Source organism: Motacilla alba, chromosome 1A (genome assembly GCF_015832195.1).
Source record: "Motacilla alba alba isolate MOTALB_02 chromosome 1A, Motacilla_alba_V1.0_pri, whole genome shotgun sequence".
Classification (NCBI taxonomy): domain Eukaryota; kingdom Metazoa; phylum Chordata; class Aves; order Passeriformes; family Motacillidae; genus Motacilla; species Motacilla alba.
In genome coordinates, this window is record NC_052031.1 from 63,690,011 (window position 1) to 63,711,739 (window position 21,729).

A 21,729-nucleotide genomic window follows, 5' to 3' on the forward strand; every position below is an offset into this window, starting at 1 on the left:
AAACACAGGTCCAGAAGGCTGCAATTGCACCCAGGTAGCCAAAAGAAGCAGAGCTTCCTGGTAGGGCTGTCCTGCTTTCTGAGATACCATTTACAAAGGTGTCTTGGTTTGGAAAGACAGGTGTCTGCTAAGGAAGGCAGGAGCCCCCCCTGAACTGGAAACTGTAAACCCCCTCCCTCCGAATTGCTATAAACTTGAAATTAAGGGGGGGGCTCTCAGGCAAAGATATGGGAGCAGGAATGACAGTTCTTTATTAGGGAAGAAAATAAAAAGATAAAATAAGCAATGCAGTAAACCAAAACAACACTGAGTCAGAACATGACCTGACACCCTGTTGGTCAGGGTGCTGGTAGCAGTCCAATTGGAATTGTGGCTGCAGTATTCCTGGAGTAGCAGGTGTGGTTCTGATGGAGTAGGGATCCTGTAGAAGGGTGGAGTCTTCCTCTGAAGAGCCAGTGGAATAGGCAGCTGTTCCTCTGGGAAATCCAGTGGAGAAGTTGTCTTGCTGTCCCAGACTATATCCAGTTAGGAATGCTTGGCTCCTCCCTCTGGGCAGGGCATCTCCCAGTGGGATGCTGTAGTTCTTATCAGTCATGCAGTGACATTCAATAGCCTGTTATCAGCAGGTGTCTCCTGGGAGGGAGGAGTGGTTGTGGAAGAGATAAGGAAAACTGCCCAAAACAGAAGATAACTGCCACACCTCTGACAGATGGCAAATAGAATACATCTTGCCTTGCAGTCTGGGACAAAAGGTTTGAGGTTTCTTCAGCAATATCTGGTCAAATTCCTCATTTTCTGTTTAAAAGAAGGTGATGGCTTTCAGAAAAAAAATTGAATACTTTTTAATTAGCTCCCCTCTAGCTGTGTAAAAATCAAGGAAGGACTCTTCCTCTATAAAGCAGAGTCATTTCCAGCTCTTACCTTTTTCAGACCATCTCTCTGCAATTCATTCACTGTCCTAAAGGTCCTCATAAGTACTTTTCCCTAACCAAAGGAAAAAAAATTCTTTTCTTTAAAGTTTGGTATATTCTGATGAGATGTAGCACACTAACTGTGTGAAAAAATAAGATTAAGGTACCATTCCTCCTTTGATTTGCTTTCTTCCTCCTGCTCATATCAGTTTATGTTATTTATATCATGTGCTTCCATCTGGGGAAACAGTAATCATCTCTTGAACTGGTGTGAAGCAAACCTAAAAGTGTTTGAAGTTTTTTGTTGGGTTTTGGTTTTGTTGTTGTTGTTGTTGAGGGGTTTTTTTGTTTGGTTTGTTTTGGTTTTTGTTGTTTTTTGGTTTTTTGGGTTTTTTTTTTGCAAGAGGCATATCTTGTTCTTCACTAGGAAAATAGATGGGCCAGCTTTGTGAAAATATTAGGAAATTAATATAGGATTGTGTTGTTTGAAAGTAGAATACTCAGGAAGGCAAAGACTTCCAAGGAAGAAATGTCCATATTAATAAATATATGTTGTTATTAATATTATTAATCTGTATTAACAACTTTTCAGTCTCCTGAATTAGAATGCCTATTGCTTATTTACTAGTATTTTCTCAGATTCAAATCTAAGTATATAAAATAATGGGTTTATATCATACCAACCATGTGATGCAAGATGTTTTTGATATTTTTTTTATTTCTGAGATAAAATTTTCCCATATATATTTTCTTCCAGTTTTAAGAAATTGTGCTTCCTTTCATCCTTTGTCCCTGTGCCTTTCCCATAAGTGTTACAGGTTTGTTTAGCTGATCTCTGTTTTAGTGCAGCCCAACACAGAGTAAAAACTCAATACTGAAAGGAAGTTATTTTGGATTACAAAGCGAAGACTTGAGAAATTTAGACATTTCATATTTATAGTTGCCCATGCAATCTTTTCAACTCTGTAAAAACAAACCATTTAATGATGTCGGAAGTCTGAAATCATCTATGTAGAAAAGACTCAAGAGAGAAACAAAAACATGACATTGAAATCACACGTACTGGAGCGACTTTATCTGAACTTGTGCCCTCCCTCCTTACCCCCGTGTTTGGTGAATTGTGCACACACCACATTGGCTCTTAAAGATGGTCTCTATTAGAAGGAAATGCTTGTAAATTAGTGCTGGATGCTGTTCCCCGTGGAGGCTGATAAGAAGCGGGGGAGGACCAAGCATTTTGTGTCTTTCACAGCCTCTGTGCCAGCACAGGGGTGCATGAGACACAGCTCCCTCCTTGTGCATCATTCCTTCCACTTCTGATTTTCTACATCTTAGAGCACTGCCACATGCCACAATACAGCTTCTTACTGCTTATCTGCTCCCTGTTTTCTTTCCTGTTCCACACAGCTTTCAGCAATAACTAAAATAGGAAACACTATTAACTTGGTTTGGGACGTCTTGGTGGTTATCTGAAGGATGGAATTAGAGCTGGTGAGGAAATTATTATTTCATTATTTAAAAAAAAGGCTTTTTGAAGTATTTCTTCAGGTTTGGGGGACTTTCTGGGGTTAGACATAAACAAAAACACTATCTGCCCACTGCTGTTCAAACCACATCCAATTTAGAAATCTTAAAAGTCATGCTTTTTTTTCTGATATATACTTTGAAAGATATGTTTACAGATTTACTAACTAGAAAGTAGACAGGAGAGCCAATTATTCATTTTAGGCAGAGATGAACTGAGCGATAAACTTGAGCCTCAGCCACTTACATTTTAAGAAGTCTCTGAGGTTGTGAACGATGAATAGTACACATGTATGAGCCAAGCTGTGTCACTTATTGTCTGCCCCACATTTTCTTTCCTGAGTTTATTTGCTCCCGCAGGTTCTCTGGAGAAACACTTCTCTTTTCTAAGCCTGCAAAGAGCTGCCAAGGGTGCAGGACCTTTTAAAGGTTCTGGGTGCTGTGTGGAGGAGAAGGAAAGCACAAAGTGCTCTTGCTAGCACTGCTTTTGCTGGTCTTCCTCTGGGGTTGTGGTGTTTGCAGCACAAGTTACCTTGAGGTAAACTTTGCTGCAAACAGATCACTAAACATATCCCATAGCAAATATAAATGGTAAAGCAAGTGTGAGTCCCTGAGAAATCCAGGAATGCGATGAGCACACACAGGCACTCACTGTGAACTCTGACACAATTTAAATTCATATCTCAGCCTTGCTCATGTCCTCAGCAACATTGACTTAGTTAGCTTTAAAAACCAGACCTTAAGCACTTATGAAAATGGAGCAATGCATGAAAAAATCCAGGAGTAATTACTCCAGGTATTGGAAATATACTTTAATAGAGAAAAACATCCAACTTCCATTGGCATCAGCTTGTAAGTTATTTCAGTATTGGACTGTGGGTTTTAACTTGTGAATATTGTCTCCCAACTCATAATATGTGTGGATTTGTGCTTCATTCCCTGTGCAATAACACCCTCAAACTATGGCATTCCTTAGCAATAGATCCTGTGAGCAGAAAGCAGAAACCCCAATTTCCACAGTTTTCACTCTTGGCTCCCAATCCCACCCTTTGCAGTGGAATGTGTAACTGGGCTTTCCTAAGCAGGCCTCATAAAGAGTAGGAGGGAAAATGAGGATGCAAGAGCTTTTGCCAGTGTCACTCCTTTGCAGAGAGGAGATGGATGGATGGATGGATGGATGGATGGATGGATGGATGGATGGATGGATGGATGGATGGATGGATGGGTGTATGGATGGATGGATGGATGGATGGATCTCTGCCACTCCAGCCCTAGAACCCCTGGATATGCTGCCTCCTAGACCTGCAGCCCCAGCTGAAAGCTATTCTGATTTCTTTATGTATAGCAAGTTTACCTTGCTCAGGCCAGTAATATTCAAAATTGCAGGTGGGCCCAGGTACCTTGCCCATTCCATACAACTACTGAAATAATAAACGACAAAACAGTGTTACTCCAGACTCCATCTGTACCCCTTCGTGTCCACAGACTATCTCTACGAAGGTCCAAGTTGCCCTTTAGACTAACTTAATCTTGTCAGTCTGACAAACTAATTCCCAGCCACCCTCTTTCACTTGTTTCATTGTTTCTTGTTATGTTCATGTATTTTATGCTACCCTACTATTACCAGCTTTTTTTTTTTCTTTGAATACCATAGATATAATTCATAGTTTGAATTTATTCTCCACCTAATGAATGTCCTATTTTTATTCTTCTTTCTTTAGAAAAAGGGGTAGACAAAGGATACTACAGTATAGGAGCCAGACTGATCCGGCTGGAGGATAAGGTAAGTGCATGAAAGCTTGCTTTTTTTTTTTTCTCTGAGCAATGATATCTGATCTAGAGACCTGCAAGATAGTATCTTGGCATGATTTACTTTAGAATTACAGGGCTCCATAATAATGAATAATATCCTAATTTTTGTGAGGGAGTTGATGAAGTTTCGTGTGCATGTTGTTCGGCATTAACCATTTACCTGCTATGCAGTCCTGGTTCTTGTTGGTAAAAGGAGCTGCTTTCATGCTGAAGTCAAACCACACACCATGTACACAAGTGTTGTGAACTGGCTGGTGTTTGTCACACAAGAATTAGTGAATTAAACAGAAATGTTAGTGTCAGGAATCTTTGTGAGTAGCAACAGTTGACATCTCATTTACAAATCCTGAAATTCTTTAATGTTTACTGCATTTTTTTCCCCCCCTGTGCAGTTACCTTTGCACATTTTCTGCCCCTCCCTCACTGTCTTCTCTCCAGGAATATGTTCATCTTTGTTATTAATTAGAGCTACTTAGCAGAGTGCCCAAAGGCCAAAGCTCAGTGAGGCTCTATTGTCTTAGACTCTCCCAAACATCCTCCAGAGCTTTTTCCACTCAAGTGATAACAAAAATACGAGTTTGCTCAAAACTCAGACTCTATTTCTCTAACAGTGTTTTAGTCAGCTCTCTTACCTACTTCTAAAAGTTCATGTCCCTGCAGCAGGGTACTTTGTGTTGGCAGGAGAAGCACAGTGGTTTTGCTGGGGGGGGTGTGATGGTGCTGAGACAAAAGTCCACTTGAATTTGGCATATCCACTGCCTGTTTGTATCCTTGTCTCACTCAAATTTGTCATGCAAATTCTCTTTTTACGTTTTTCTGGGGAAGTGAGGCGAGAAGAGGAAAGAAACTTCTCATAATTCTTAAGAACTGTGCATCTTGCCAAAAGCAGAAATTGAAATTAAACTAATACAATTAAAAATCAAAATTTAAATGATGATTGCTAGGACAACATCAGAAATACGTGACACTGTACTGTCAAAGGACAGATTTTCTTTGATTTTTTGCTTTCCTGCACTGTGTCAGAGAATCAGCCTATCAGATAAAGACATTATCTGAGCTAATTTTAAAGTAGATTGATCCCTTGTGCAGCTACAGCCGTTCTAAGTGAAAATGGCTTTCATTCAGATTGCCTTACTCACTTTAAAAGAGATAAATTGCTCTCTGGCCTCTGTATATTCTGTAAATTCATACAACTTCATAGCTTCATTCAGATTTCTTGAATATGCATATAAAGAGAAACCCCCAATACAGATTGGAAATTTAGCAATAAAAGTATCTGTGACAATAGTTGGAGTGCTTTGAGTGAGAAATGCTGCTGGTATTGTAAATACCTCTGGAAGCAGCAGTTCACGGTCTCCTGACTTTTCCATATTTATGAAGATGAGAGGTGAGAAAGTTTTTATTGTGTCTGGCCTTGGTCCAGATTTAGCACAATATGCTGTGGATTTGATCAATTTTATTTCAAACCCTGACTTAGAGTGCTGCAGAGGCATCTTGGTGTAAGAGGAACGTTACAGGAGATGCAGGAAATGCTGCAGTGACTGATCTCTGTTGCCTGCTTGTGTTCTGCCTTTAATTTAGGCATGGTCTAAATAAAGTCAGTGCAACCTCAAGCCATTAGAGGGCAAGACCAAGCTACTCTTTTGTTTGAAGAATTAAACTTTAAATTTTGCATGGGAACCAGTGATTTCCTCCTCTCTCTACTTATTGTTGTGGAGGCATTTGATCTTTCAGTACAAATTATCATTCTTTCAGGTGTACAAGGCTTCAGTCTCATATCCCTGCTAAGTAAGTAGACATGGTGCAGAAGAAGGGCAAATATTTGTTGTGTTGGTTTGCTTGAGGTTTTGGTGGCGTAAATTTGGGGGTTTTGGTTTGTTTGAGATTCTTTTTGTATTTGCATCTTTTTGGCACACCAGGCTGAAACACATATGTTTACATAATGAATACAAAGTTAAGCTCCCCAGCTATCTCTGTTTTAATGGGACAATAGAAACTACTGCATCCTGCTGTCAGACTGCTTCCCCTAAATTATTTTCCCATGTCTCATGGGCTCTCCTGTTCGAACAGTTCACTGTGTAGTAACTGCTGTGTGTCCAAATGTGAAACAATATTGGAATCAGGAAGGACAAGCCGAGTTTCAACCTCTGAGGAGAATAAATGAAGCAAGGGCATGTCTGACATCAGGCTCCAGCTGGTGGTGAAAAATGATCCCCCCCTTGGAACTAGGAAACCTTTGGGATCAACCTCTTCCCCCTGGAGAAATTATTTTAACATTCAGTCACCCAATCTAGTGATGGCAGCCTCCCAAAAGAGTGACACATGTGATAAAAGGACACATTTTTGGACAAAGGCCAGTTGGTGCAGACTGATAAAAATGCAGTGTGGAATTGAGACTGTTATCTGCCTAAATGAGCTGTATCAATAAGCAGTGAGCACACCTCTGGTCCAGACTGACCTTCCCCACCAGCATTTTGCAGTTCATTTGTTTTAGCTGCCTCTCCTGATGGTAATCAGAGTGTAACAAACCCATTGAGAGCTGTGTGTTGTTCTGCATAAAGCCATAATTACTCTTTTTGCAAAGTGAGGGAGAGGGAAGCACACATTTCTGATGGTTAAGATGAACTCCATTCCCTGGAGAGGTTTGCTATTATTTTAGTAGAAACATGGCATCTGCTGTACAGAAAGGCAGAGGTGCAGGTCTCTGAAGGGGTTGCTTGGTGATAGGTAGAAGCTTTGAGGCAAAAATGTTGCAAAGACACAAAGATAGCAGCCTTCCATTCATGTGGCATGAGAGCACTGCCTGCAGCCTCTCTTTTGTGACCAAACAGGCTCCTTCTGGAAGTTTGCAGTAACAGGGAAGAGGTAAGAACCAGTTTTGGAGGATGAAGCACCGTGCAACTCCAGCAGAAAAGAAAGTCTACTCCTTTTTGCCTTAAAGCATTGCAAAGCTGACTAGAAACAGGTAAAATGCATGGTGGTAGCTCTCAGGCGAAAAAAAAATCCAAGCCCCTTTTTGGCAACATCAAGACTCTGCAGGGCTTCACTCCTCTCACTGACATGGCACGTTGCATAGTGGGAGTTTGCCTGGAACACTTTTCAACCTGTTTTTTCTTGAGCAGGGCATAAAATTCTTATTTTGGTTTGGCCAATGTAATAACCTAGTGTGGTTCTTTTCACAAAAAAAAAAAAAAAAAAAAAAAAAAAAAAAAAAAAAAAGCCACTGAGATGCTTGGAGAAAGAATGGGGCTTCCTTCCCAACATGTGATGTGTGCCATTTGGCCGACCCCTCCTTCAGTTCCATGGCAGGGTTTAATTTTATATTGTGGTATGTAGCCATTGACAGATCCTTTTGAAATGTATTAAGAGGGAGATTGGTTCCAAGATGATGTTCTAGAGCTGGCGTTAGTTTCTTTTCAAAATTGTAAACTAATGCTTCTTTATGATGAAATGGGTATTCTTTCTTTTCCTTTTCTTTTCAAAATTAGAAACAAAAATCATGGTGTGCTATGTCAAACTGCACGGCAACCTATAAATAAAAACAGGAGAGAAAAGAATCTGCAAATGAAAGGTTAGAAAGGACAGCTGTGTTGTCTTTGAAAAAGAAATCTATTAGGTATTTTTATAATTATATGGCAGTCTTTTTTATGTGGTATTTACAGTTATGATTTACGTCCATATTACCATAACTATTTCCATACTTATAGACAACATGTGATAATGCTGAGAGCCAAAAGCAACCATTTGGTAGCATTTAAAAAATGCAGGAACACTAAGAGAAAACAGGGCAATAAAGCAAACCCTTCTGAGTTTTATCCATCTGAGTAATGCGAGCCAGGACAAAAATGTCATCCAACATAAACAAATGTAGAGGTTGGATTGTGGCAGTAAACTCTCTCTTTACCAATTTAAACACAACTTCAGTTGGGAACTAAAAAGATGGGCTCAGAGAAGAGTGGTAACAATGGAGAGATGGATGTTGGTGAATCTGATTCCTGCTGTGATTACATCAGGAGTCATTAAATAGTAAATTATTTATCATGGCAGTGCCTGCAAGCACCACCAGCATGAAAAGCGGGTAAAAATTTCCATTCTAAACCCCTAATTTGTGAGTGGGGTGATGGGCATAACTAAAATGCATTTAAAAAAAAGGAAACAAAAAAACCAAAAGCTGAAAATTCGTGCATGATGAGTCAGTTGCAATATGAGCATGCTACACTTTTGAGGTTTCAAGAATATGTCTGAAATAAACCCCTTTGTTAACAAAACTGTGTTTTGGCACCAAGGTGTTTGTGGGTTGTTTGCCCCCAGTTCCTTAAGGATGGAGTCATTCCATAACAGAAAGCTTTTCAGCAGGCTGCTTGCAAATGGGTGTTGTGTGGATTTTCTTAGGTCAAAACCTTATCTCATTTACTCTGGAGCAGTCCAGCATAAATCCATTGACTCTGTGCCATAAGCATGATGTCATTAGAGTTTTAGTTTTAATCTGTTGCTGAATTAAAACAAAACAAAAGTAAGAAAAAAACTAAAGCCCTGATGCCACAAGCCAAATTGTTTCCATTTTTGCCAGTGAAGTTACTCAGGATATACGCAGGTGTAAATGGCAGCAAATTTCTTAAATGGCTTTAACAAGATTCCAGCTCCTGTGTTCATATCCTGCTCATCAAGAGCAATTTGAAAAAGATGAGGTGAAAGCAGAAATAGGGACTCAAACATTTCAGAATGAATCTGAGTGAAATCATGTTTTTCACCTATAATGACTAAGGGAATCTTTGTGGTATGCTGGGCATTGTAGAACTGAAATTGTGTCCTTGTAACTGAAACATCAAGATGGGCTTTTAATCTGCAAACAAAGTAAGGAAGATTTAACTGCTTAGATCTCAGCCACACAACTTTTCTAGTCTGCTACTGACTTCTCAGTGCAGAGACGAACTATTGTAGTCCTGACTTCTTCTCACTCTCTGGGATGGGCTTATGCTTCTCAGATAAACCTTGTTCAGTACAGTTGAGAGGGAAAGGCTAGGTTTGAGCTGCCTGGTTTTGACGGTAATTTCTGGAGGATCAGGCAAAAATAAGAGCTAACTCTGATACCCTTTCAAGTAAGAGATGAGACAGATCATATATTCTGAGGCATATCAGAAAGAATCCTCCATCAATGCTTCCCTTATGTTTTTTTTCTTGCGGAGCTTTATCATATGTGGTACTTGGTAGCAGCCTCCTATTATTAAGGTTCTACACCACTTTCCATTACAGAGCTCTATTTTCAGTTCCTTCCATCTTTGCCAAACTCCAGCCATCTGGGCTGAAATTCTCAGAGGCAGATGTCTGCCTCGGGCTGAGATCCTTTGGAAAATTTGTATGTCAGAGTGGGTCATCCTTTCTATATCACAGCAACCTGACCCACTGTGAGGATTCTCCCAAAAGTAAACATAAAAACATTGATGGAAAACACTTGAGCTTCTTCTGAATTTGAGCAGGAAAATTGGACAGAAATGGGATATTATCTTCCAGTCTTGGGACCCAGAGGCCTGATCCAAAACGTAGTGAACTCATCAGGAAGCTTTCATATAGATCAGGCCCCAATTTTTAATGGGTGAGGGAACAGAGGGTTTTGCACAGTGAATGTTTGCCAGGAGGCAAGTCACCACCATAAATCAAACGTTAAATAATTCCAAAGCCCAATAAATGAGCGTGCAGATGGCAGTGTCTGCTCCCCAGGGATTGCACTGACTGGGATCCAGCCCCAACAGTTTGATCTCATTTAGAGCAGTCTCAAGGATTGCTCTGATTAGGCACTTGGTGCAGTCTTGTTGCTTCTCTGCTCTTTTGGCTGAAACTTCATTGGTAGGAGCAAACCCCCCCTTCCACTGCTGCCCTGGATATCTTGGAGCATGCAGGGCAGGGGTTTCACAGCCAGATGTGGCAGAGCAGCTGGAATCAGCTGGATTCAAAGCTTTCCTTTAGTAAGAAAAACAGAGAGTCACTTGCAGAAGAAGAACAAGTGCTCCTGGAGAAGAGCACATGGAGTAACCGTGAGCACCGAGGGAGAGAAAAACACCACAGTGACTTAGGGCTGCTGGGAAATACCACAGAAAGGAGCTGTTAGCACATTGGGAATCTAATCCATATTGAGGCAGCCAGCTGTTTAACCTGCAGGGAAAAGGTCCTGGAAATAGCAGCGCTGACGGAGAAGGCTGTAGATGATGGGCCCTGTCCGTGCCTTCCTGTCCTCCACTAAAACCTTCCCAGCATCACAACTGGCTTTGACCTACACAGAGGAAAGGGTCCTGAGCTTGGAGATAGTGATTTCCTGTAAGTTTTAGAGAGAATCAGTGCCTGGGTAGAGGACAGACACTCTGGAAATCCCCCTGCTCCCAGAACAGACTGCAGTGTGAGTGTGGCTCTTCTCAGGCGCCAGAAAGTCCAGCCACAAATGGAGAGTCACAGCTCTGCTGGTTCTGCTGCTTAAGATGCAATAAAGTAATTTAATTTTTATTATTGGGTGAAAAATATATTTTTAGAGTATTATCAAGATTTTGATCTTTTTTTTTAATAAAAAGTCAGATCCTCCCATTAAGTGCTTCGCCCTGAACATCCAAAGAAGAACAAAAATCAGATCACCTCTAAGTATTTAGCGTCTGCTTTTTAAAAATTTTAATAGATTATTCTAAATGAACATAATCTCCTACATGATCCTGGGCCCCAAATCAAAACGCCTTTGACTAGCAATGTGAAACTGGAGTATTGTACCAATCCTTTTGGGGGAAAAAAAAAAAAAAGGTGTAAATGCATTAAGCCTGCCTTTTCTAATGGGCAGTGTTGCAGTGTTTTAAAAATTGTTCTTTTCTGATTGAAAAATAATTCATTTGAACACTTTCTGCAACCTCCAATTATTGCAGATGTTAAATAATTTATTTTAGAAAGCTTTATTCAAAAATATATTTTGTAGCTGTTCTCTGTTGATTATGCCTGTGTAATGCCTGCAAGTGCTGCCCTTCCTACAGACAGGTTGAGACTATTTGTTTGGAATGTTTCTCCATCTGAAAATGACAATTTGTTTCCAATGGAACATTTTTTTGAGAAAGTGTCACATTCATGTGTTTTAAATCATGCACTGAAGGAAAGTGTTTCCAGTTTTCCACTTCAGAACGACTTTCTGAAAATGAGAATTGGGGTGGAATACTCTTGATTTTCTGAGCATTTCAGTTGAACAGGTTTATTTCTAATTCATTTTTATTATTTAATTAAAGATGTTCCAACATCATGAAGAATTCACAGAGAACACAGATAAATTTTCTTACAGGAAAAAAATTATTTTCCTCTAGTATTCCTTACCTCAGAATTACTGTAGCTATTTCACCCACCACATTTTTCAGATCAGTAGTTTACAGGGAAATACTAATGCTATTTGAATGCCATGTAATATTGACCTCCAATTCATCTTGATCAGGGAAAGTACACTGAAAAAAAAACCACTCCAATTTTTACTCTTCAAATAGTTCCCAGACTAACAGTTGGATTTCTGTTTCATGCAAGAGTTGCGGTGCTGAATCAGAGCAAGCATCTGTTTAATCCTTGAGCTATTCATCCACTGATGGCAGCTGAGGGATGGACTAATTCAAGCCTAATTTGCTATAACTGGTCTCTGGGTGTTTGCAATGGATTATATGTAAGAAGCAGTATGAAGAACAGTGCTGTGCAAGGCAAGTTACAGGATGACAGCACTCTGTAAAAGAAAAGAAAAATAAAAACCAGAAAAAACTCAACAAGTCACTGCAGTAATGTGACAGCATTCCCTGATGTATTGGCTGTATCTAGGGAAGAGAACTTTCACTCAATAGAAAATTCATATGTAGGACTGCATATAAAAGCTTGTGATGTGAGGGAGAGAAAAACTGAAAAACTCTTTTTTCCCTGTATTTACCACCAGCTTGTCCTTTTCATAGCTTTGAATTTTATGGAGCAGGAAAAAAGCAAGCAGGCCAGTAATACATACTTCTACAGCATAATTACTTCTCCTACTAGTAAATAGTGTAGATAAAGCAAAATCGTATTTTTCCTGTTGAGAAGGTTGGGTGTTCTGCAGTGTCTGAATCAAGCACATGTTAGCCAATGTGTCTGTTACACACTGCAGTCCTTTGAGACCAGAAGGAGTGGGTTTGAGCATGACAAGGAGAGGTGGTGCAGAGTACCTCAGGTGTCTTCTGGTCGTGTGGGGACAGTGCTTAGTTTAAGACAGGCTCCATCCTTGATTTTTGCATTTTTATGCAGCGTCAGAATACAACTAAATGTTACTAAATCACTGAGCGCTTTACCCAGGCGTTTGTTCATGGCATTGTATTTGAAGAATTGTGCTTTGCTTCTTTATGAGAGAGTTTTTTTTCCAGGCTAAAATGCCCATAAAATAAACTGGGTGCTGTGACATCAGGCCAGAGCCAGCATTGTGAGTTCTATCGCTGTGATGCCATAAGGTGCCTTGGGAGCATGGGGTAGTTCAGCTTGCAGGGGACCTCAGGAGGAGGTGTAGTCACTGCAGCATCCACCATCCCTGCTGTGGGTCTAGCACACTGCTCCAGGAATGCTGGGCAAGCTGCAGATGGACAAATGAACACTGCAGGTGTGCTGACAAGCTGTCACAGAATCACAGAGTCATTTAGCTTGGAAAAAACCTCCACCATCATCAAGTCAAACCTATGCCAGATGCCCACCTTGTCACACAGCCCAGAGCACTGAATGCCCTATCCAGGCCTTCTGAGACACTTCCAGGGATGAGGACTCCACCACCACCCTGGGCAGCCCCTTCCAAGGCTTGACCACCTTTTCCAGGAAGAAATTCTCCCTGATGTCCTACTTGAACCTCTCCTGGCACAGCTTGAGCTGTTTCCTCTTGTCCTGTCCCTTGTTCCCTGGGAGCAGAGCCCGACTCCCCCCAGCTGCCCCCTCCTGTAGCTGTAGGTAGACATAAGATCTCCTCTGCTTGCTCTGGTTTAGGTGGTATCATCAAGGACCAAATTGGCAGGTCTGTATTTTTTTCTGAGACCTGCAGCCCACAGTTAAATAGCACATGTGGCCTCAGTGTTTTCAAAACCTGACAACTAGGAACACTGAAAATTCAGTCACATTTTCTCTTCTGAAAAACACTAACTAAAATAGGAGGCTATAACTTACTTAAAAAGGACTGTTTTTCAAGAGGTGAAAGATACAGCAAGGCATATAAAAGCAACTTTAACAGGTGTGGAATAGAGCCAAAACAGTGTAATGTGAAATGTGGGATAGTACAGGGCTAGGCTGTTGCTGCCAGTCAGGTTAAGTGTCTGAGCAGATCTCCCTCTGGATTGAGGATCTGGCTCACACAGCTGCCTTTTGTCTTCAGGAGTCGAGATTGCAGAGATTATCAGCAATATTATCACAAGTCTCCTACTACCCTGCGTGTTTCTTAAGGCTTCTGCACTTGGAGTTGTGCAGTTTATGGGACGTTAAGGAAACTCCCCAGTCAGACCATTCCCTCTAGGACACTCTGGCAGTGGCACTCCCAAGGTCAGAGACTTTCTGGGACTGAAGGCCCTTCCTTGGCCTGGCTCCCCACACACCCCACTCACATCACACCAGCTTTGCCATGGCAGAGGTGGCAGAGTCTCAGATGTCTCATTCCATAAAGCCACTTGTTCCTGGGGCAGTGACACAGACACAGCCCAAGCTGCTGCCTCCAAGGAGGAACCCCAGCAAAGGAACCCCTGGGATTTTATCCCATCACAGTCCCCCCATGGCCAGTCTCGCTCCTCCTCCTGAGTCTTCTGCTCCTGCCCCCATCTCCGTGTCCATCCACCTCGCTGCCATCCTTTGTTTTCATCTCCCTTGCTGTCCAAAAGGTCGGCAATTCCCAGCTGCTGCCGTGTCCCAGTGTCCATTCACCTGGCTGGCTGTCACCTGCCTTTGTGCCCTTTGTCATCCCAAAGGTCGGCAGTTCATCCTCTTGTCCTGGGCTCCCACCCGGAGCTCAGCCTGTACTTCAGTCTGCATTTAAATCTGCATCTCAGGCTGCATTTCCATCAGCAGCTTGCGAGCCCAGCTACCTGCACCAGGGGTGTGCCTCAACAGTGAGAATTCTTAAAATGACTTACTTCTAGCCCTTGCTGTGGACATACCCATGAAAAACAGAAATGCTTCTGAAGCCTCTAAACTCCCAAAAGGAAGAGGATGAACATGAAATGCAGAGTGTGTATTTAAAATGTTAGGCTTTTTAAGGCATTTTAATTGTACTGACCGTAAGTAGCTGTTGCAGACTCTGGTTTATATTCTTACACACTGTCCTGGGGAGGCAGAAAAAGCAGCTGAAAGGCCAAGCCAATGCTCAGAACTAGACCACCCTGGCCTCTCTGCTCTCATAAACCCATTGGCACCTTCCCTGCCCTGGGGAAGTTTTGCAGGAGTTCAGGTCTCTCCCGAGCTCTGCCATCAGGACATACCCTAGGAGGCAGCAGAAGCCCACGTTCTTTCCCAGCAGCTCAAAACACATAAACGTCTTTAACTTTCCTCCTCAGCCTTACCACGAGCTGCCTGTTCATGTCAGTTTTGTTACTGCCTTCTGTGGGCTGGACAGCTTTGCACAGCTTGTCACCGTAGGTTTTTGCAGAGTTTCTGAAGCCACCAGCAGCAAGTCTTGCCTGTGGCAGGCTGTCCCTGGAACTCATACCAAGATTGAGTGGGTGCCATGCAGAGAGCATTTCTACCTTTGTGCAGTGCTTGGTTTGCCTCAGGATTTAGAACCAAAGAGGAGAAATAGCTGCTTTCTCCACTCTGATTAAAAAGTTCTGTAGTGCCATAGAAAGAGGAATGTCCTTGATGAATGCCCAGGAACTGAAGCCCAGCAGTCTTTTCCCAGCACGACTTTACATACCTGAAATTAGTCTGGTCAAGCCAGTTAGAAATCATTTTTCGAAGGGCAGGACTATATCCAAAGAGTATGCTCACCATAAAGCCATATTTATAAGTATGATTACCATGTAAATGGGATATCCATCTTCAGAAATGAAGGGCTGGGTAGGCAAGGCCACAGCAGTGCCCTCAGGACACGCATTTCTGTGCCCCCCTTAGCTCTGACCTCTCCATTCACCCTCATCATTAAATCAGTGGGCAGCTGCCCCAGGGTAGCGGTGTCAGTGCAGCGTGGGGGAGATGGCTGGGAGGTGAGGCCAGGGCAGGAGCAGGAGCTTGGGAAATGGTAGCTTGACAGAGGAGAAGGGTGGAGGTGAAACAAGAAGTCATTCTTGCTGGATGTGGAAGTGGCAAACAAATTCTTAGAGGATTTTGGAGCCTGAGCTCAGAATCTGCTTCAGATATCACTGGAGTCTGGTCTTGTAGCCTTGCATGGCTATGCCTTGGGCAGCAGGTTTTTTGGTGTGCTGGATGTGTTAACTGTGTGTGCAGTAAATATAGAGCTCTGACTGATATTTTGTAGTTTTTGCATCTACATCTTTTTTTTATGGCTACCTTTTAAATTGTATGCATTCCAGCCTCCATTTCTTAGAGTCTACAAAGAACTTAGATTGCTCTAGAAGTACTGAATATTGCTGTTATTTCTGACTGCAGCTTTTGCTAGGTACTCTCAGCTCTCCTACTATAGCACATTCTGAACTCACTATCCAGAGGGGAAAAAACTCCAAAAGAAAACAGTATATCTGATGTTCAGAACCAATTTATTTCTAGCCCCAGCTAGAGGGGCTGTTACTGCAGGGATCACTGCAAGGGTGTCAGATCCTGGAGTCCCAATGAGTTTCACCCTGAGGTGGGATTGCAAAAATAGACTTCTGATCCTGTGTAAAACATACCTTCTTGGGGGGTAAGATACTGAATGGTGGCAGGAACTGCTGTAAAGCTAACATGACTTTAATATGTGGGGAATAGAGTACTCCATATGCTGCTGTGTGATTTCCTTCTTTGGCTTGGAAGGCAAAAACCCACTGCTTGTATTTGGAAAGCAAATTTCAATCCCCAAAATATCTTCTCTGAATTTACTTAATTTTACTGGCTGGTAGAGCAGGCTGACCATAGCTCAGACTGGAGTACAGGTTATGTCATTCAGCAGAAAACTCCCTTGTGTGAGCAGAATTTTGTTTCATTTTGTTATTTTTTTCCTCCTCTTTCTCCTCCTCCAAGACTATACATACACAGGGAGGTCACAAAATAAAAATAAGCTGTAGCCAGCCAAGTTCAGGGTTTGAAATAAAAAAAAAACCCTCTGTATACTTATTAGAATTTCTTGTTAATGAGGTCATTTATGTCAGGGCAGGAAATGTACAAAATAGCACAGGATAGAAAAATCTAGACACTGTAAAACACGCCAACAAATTTGGCACATGCATTACTCCCTTAATATGCCCCCAATGTAATCTATAGATCCCACAAGTGACCACACTATGTTTATGTATGCAAAAATTCCTATATATGTAGCACTCATAAGAGTAGCAATTTTACTAGTGGGAAAAGATTATTGTGGTCTTTTTATGTAGCATATAGGTTTACTTAGAGTGAGTCCTTGTAGGAGAATGCAGGACCATGAAAAGCTGTTAAAATGTCATGATTATATTAATTTCATACTTAAAGGAATACTTCACTTTAAGTTATGGTTCCAAAATTACACTGCTCATTCATGATGTTTTTAATGTATAATTGGCTGCCTTCAAAAATGTCACAGTAGGAGGAAAAAAAAATTCATTTTCCTTGGCGTGTGTACTGTTGCTATTCCTGTGTTCATTTGGCTTGGCTCGAGGAACCAAATGCTGCAGTCTGAAATAACTTTTTATATGTTGACATGTGCATTTAACTAGAATAAGCAGGCAGAGTGGACCAAGTTGGATTCAGCAAGGAACAGAATATATCTTGTGTTGCACCTTTTAATGTGTCAGCCTCGGTTCCTGATTCTCATTTCATCGTTGTCACGGCACACGTGGAGCTCTGAGCTGCACCCAGCCCCTACACAAAGACCAGGCAGCCAGGGAACACCAGTGGGGGGAGCAGGGAAGAGTAAGAAGGACATATAGAAAATATAATGTCTTGAAGATAAAGCTGGGAAGGGAATACCATTAATCTGCTGAAATTTATTTAGCAAAATTTATTTAGCCTCTTATTTTCCAAAGCAAATAGATCTTTGCTGCTTCGTTGACTGTCCCTCGGTGTGGCCTAAGGAGAGGCTCCTCCAGTCCCACACATACTGAGCTGGATTCTTGAGCCCTCACCTCATGTTCACACCCCTGGCCTGAGTCTTGATCATTTCTAGAGTTGATTTGAGCTCCAGGTATTGGATTTGATCTGATCTCTAAACCCTGGGCTGCTGACATCTGTGTTTGACAACAAGCCTCAGGAGAAAGGCCGTGGTGCTGTCCTGCAGGTGAGGACATGGGGGCAAGTAGAGCCACACTGTCTTCCCCGTGTCCTGTCTGCTCCCCATTCCCTCAGCACACAGCTGGGCTGCAGGAACCTGCCATGGCATGGGTTATAGGTTCATAACACACCTCCTCTGCAGCTAGGGTGTTCCTCAACTCTCAGGGATGTCCCATTGTCTAAATCGTGGTTATATCACCTGGACCTTGCACAAAGAAAATCCTAAATGCTCACAGGGCTGCAGCACAAGTGGACACATAAGGAGAATCCCAAGGAAATTTTGTAGGCGGTCCCGCTATTCTGAATTCTCATTACTTTTGGGGAGTAAAAAAATCCACTCTTCTGTACCCACCTCCATACAGCCCCGTGAGCCTGACAAACACCCTCAGAAGACCAGACGGCTGTGCACTGTGAGAAGTCTTTCTGGGAAGCAGAAGTTAAGGATCAGCAGTGGGTAGTGCCCTGCTTGTTTTGCAAACTAGGCAAAAAAGACACCTTATTCGGTTATAAACAGGAAACCCTGGCCAAGTTAGTGGAGGTTCTTGTCCAGGACCACTCCCTAGATGAGCTCAGGCTCGATGTTCTTGTCAAGATGAAAATTGTGACACGCCCTGTGCCTTGCACATTGTTGGGACCTGCTCCTGACCACATCTCAGCAGGGCTTTCTGCCTTGAGCATGTTCATATTTGGTGTGCAAAGAACTAGGGGTCAGTTAGGGAAAAAAAAACCAAGTGAACAATTAAGGACATTTAGGAAACTTAAACCCATGCGCTGAAGTCTACTGCATCAGTGTGACAACCTGTGAAAGAGCACCAAAATGCTGGGATTTGGAGGCTTTTTGAATCATTGTGTCAGTCTTGAAATATTTTAGGTAGATGTTGTGTTCTTCATGACATCTGTTGATCTGTCTTTAAATCCCGAGGAGATGTTTGTGTTTGTGCCACTAGTTCTCCTAACTTTTTCCTCAGTGAAAAGAAAGATGGACATACGAGAAGCTGTTTTTTGATATCTGCAGATTTTATTGACTTTTCCCTGTGATATACATGTTGTGGGGAGGGCGGGGAGAGAGAGTGTGGAAATCTTTTGTTGTTTGTGTGTTGACTCGTTTACTAAAAAAAAACCCAACAAATCAAGTAAAACTTGAACTGAAAATACTCAAGAAACCTAACCCTTAAGTCCTTGATTCATGTTTCTCTCCATGGTCAAAACTGCCATCTTAACCTGAGGAAGTAGTATCCAGTTTTAGAATTAATCATCTCTTTTATTTCCTCTTTTTTCTCTCCTTTTTTTCTTATCTGTCCTGTGTTGGAGGACAAATATCACCAATTTAGGCTGTTTTATAAAACAGCTTTGTAGTGCAAAGGCAAATAGATTTTGGCTTCTCTGTCACTGGGGGGAATGAGTGCTCAAATACAGTATTTATTAGCATTTAAATAGTCTGAATTTTACACCTTTGTGTGCACACATGCATTTAACTTCTCAGCCCTCTCCACCCTCTCCCCTCCAAGGCATTAATGAAGTTTGTTGTTCTCAAAATAGCAGCGCTGTTTGGAATACCTAATTGCTGGGTTTCTGTTGCGGTGTTTTGGTCAGAAAAAGCCCCGTAAAGAGCAGCCCGTGTGTCCCTGGCTCAATGGGGACCTGTGTTCCCCTCGGGGAGCCTCGTGGGGCTGTGGCTGAGGATCGCAGCTCCCTGTTTCATTTAGACCTCTCCTGGACAAGCAGCACACACTCAATTGACGGGCACTGTAAAAGGGCTGCTGGAACTGAATGATTTATTTATTTATTGCTTCTATATTTATTTATTGCCAGTGTCAAAGAAAAGGTTGTGCTCGTGGGCTTTTCATCTTCTCCCAAGTGCTGCCTGCATGCTGCACTGCAGAAATATTTCCCTCTTTGAATGCACTTGTGCTGACTGGAACTGGATCCTCACAGGCTGCTGCTCCTACAATGTTATAATATTTCATAGGTCATTTATAAATATTGTTGCCAGGGCAAATAAATTTCTTCAGAGTACTTAGTCTACTGCTAATAAATAGTTTATTTAAGCTTGTAAGAATGGTGACATTTCACTTGGAATATCTTTGGCCTCTTAAAAATTGTTAGTGCAGGGAAGAAAAGGGGAAAAATAAACTGGAAAAAAATATGCAGCAGATCTTTTGATATTTTTCCCTGTGTTTTTACTTGCTTAAAAAGGCCTTCTTGTCAGACAGCATGTCTCTGTGTGAAGATATTGCAAGGTTTGATTAATGAGGATTGTTTAACATCTTATTTAGAAGATTATTCCCTCCTTTTTTTTTTCTTTCATTCCCTCTTTTTTCCCTTTCAGAGCTGCATGCAGCTGAAATAGTGCCTGAGCAGGTTGCCTCTCACATGAATAGTAGTAACTGAATTCCTTCTGCCACTTTCCCCTTTTGGGGTAAACATCATGGGCATGGTGGTGGCACTGTATTTGTTTATTTTTTGATGGTTTGGGGTAGGTTTATATTTACCATTATTATTCATCTTGCTCTTTGGTTAAAAAACTGGAGTTCAGCTGGATTTTAATAGTGATATGAGGACAAAGACCAGAAGGGGGGAAGGCTTGGTTTTTGTGGTGGGGTTGTGTTTTGTTGGGGTTTTTTTGACAGCTCAGCAAAGGTGTCAACTCTCAAGTCTTTTCATTCAACTACTGAATTCGCATCAAGAATTTAATGCTAAAATTTTCTTTCATGTGCTTACAATAAAATGTGTCATTTCATTCAGGCACAGGAGGAGGTACAAAGCTGACGATTTTATTTGTGCATGTGTGGGAACATTATATTTCTATTGCAATCATCCAGTATGGAAAGAAAAATAATATTCCATTGAAAACCTCCAGAGATTTTTGAACGCAGTCCGTTTTAAAAATTACAATCCCTGCAGTTCTAGAGATGCTTAATACCTCTCCCGGCAGAGTCCATGCCAGTCTCTCCCAGATGAGAGGCAATCTCCAGAAGCTCTGGGAACAGGCAGGGAAAAACATCAGCAAATTCAAAATATCTATAGGAAGGGGAATCATTTTATACTAAAGGAGTTAGCAGGCACTTGGTCAAAGACTTCTGGTGTAAAGAGCCTGGAAAATTTTGTACATACCGCAACCAAATCCCACATAAGACTGGGAGGAAGGGAAGCAAACCTCCCGTGTGCTCTTTAGCTGACAAATGACAGGGTTTCCAAGAGCAAAGCAGGAAATTCTCTGCACTTACTTACAAGTTTATGGCAACACAGGTGTACTCTCCTGCAGACTTTGGCCTGCACATGATTTTGTCATTTAAATAGATGGGGAGCAGAGCAGAGCTCAGATCTCCTGACTTGGATTTCTTGGTTCTGAATGGGTTTCACCTCCATTCATGGTTTCTGCCTCAGAATACCATGTGCTTGTCTTTTTAGTTGCCTGTGTAGGAGACTTTTTGTCTTGCTTTCCTTTTTTTCCTTTTTTCTCTTGGAAAATATTAGGGCTTTCATTCACTTCCTTCCACAACACATTTAATCTGAACATTCCTCTTGATCCCCAATGCACAACAAGGATGACATTAAAATCATTAAAAAGGCAAAATAGGAATGTTCCCTGTTGTGTCAGAGCAAGTGTCTCAATTAAAAGACAATAAAAAGGCAAATCTGGTTTTAGCCAGGTTTATAGAGTGAAAAAAAAAAAAAAGAAAAAAAAAAGCTTCAGGTGCAGTATTCAGTAATGTGGCAACATAATGTGTGTGGATCACTTTGAGAGAATTTGCACAAACATCCTCTGCAAACTTACTGTACCTTTTGATCTTCCAGCTCCAGGAAAGAGTACAGGAAAGGGGGAAATGTCTCCAAAGCATCAACACTGAAACAGCTTCAGAGGTAAAGCTTTAGGGTGGTTTTTCTGTGCAAAAATGTGGGTTCATCTGCATCCCTAATATCCAGGGAAAGGTCTCAGTGCAACTGAGTGTGCAACATGAGAAGCCTTTGAGCTTATTCCTGGCAGCTCTGCTGGAGTTTTCCACTGAAAATTGAAAACTCTGCTCCTCATTCCCAAATGACCCCCCCAGCTCCTGGAGGGGCTGCAGCTCAGCCAGCCCTTGTGCTGCACCTGTGTTTG

At 41.8% G+C, this 21,729-nt stretch overlaps 1 protein-coding gene across 6 annotated transcripts in view; it reads left to right on the forward strand.

The window, feature by feature from the left end:
- LOC119708305 (potassium voltage-gated channel subfamily KQT member 1-like) overlaps positions 1-21,729 on the forward strand; it is a 417,378-nt gene that overhangs the window by 234,385 nt on the left and 161,264 nt on the right. For all 6 annotated transcript variants that reach the window (XR_005259030.1, XR_005259029.1, XM_038154526.1 and 3 more), the window contains one exon: positions 4,157-4,218. Coding sequence is in view for 4 of the 6 variants with exons in the window: in XM_038154526.1 (XP_038010454.1) it covers positions 4,157-4,218 (62 nt within the window). In the remaining 2 variants the exon portion in view is untranslated. Of the gene's footprint in view, positions 1-4,156; positions 4,219-21,729 lie in introns of those variants that run through there.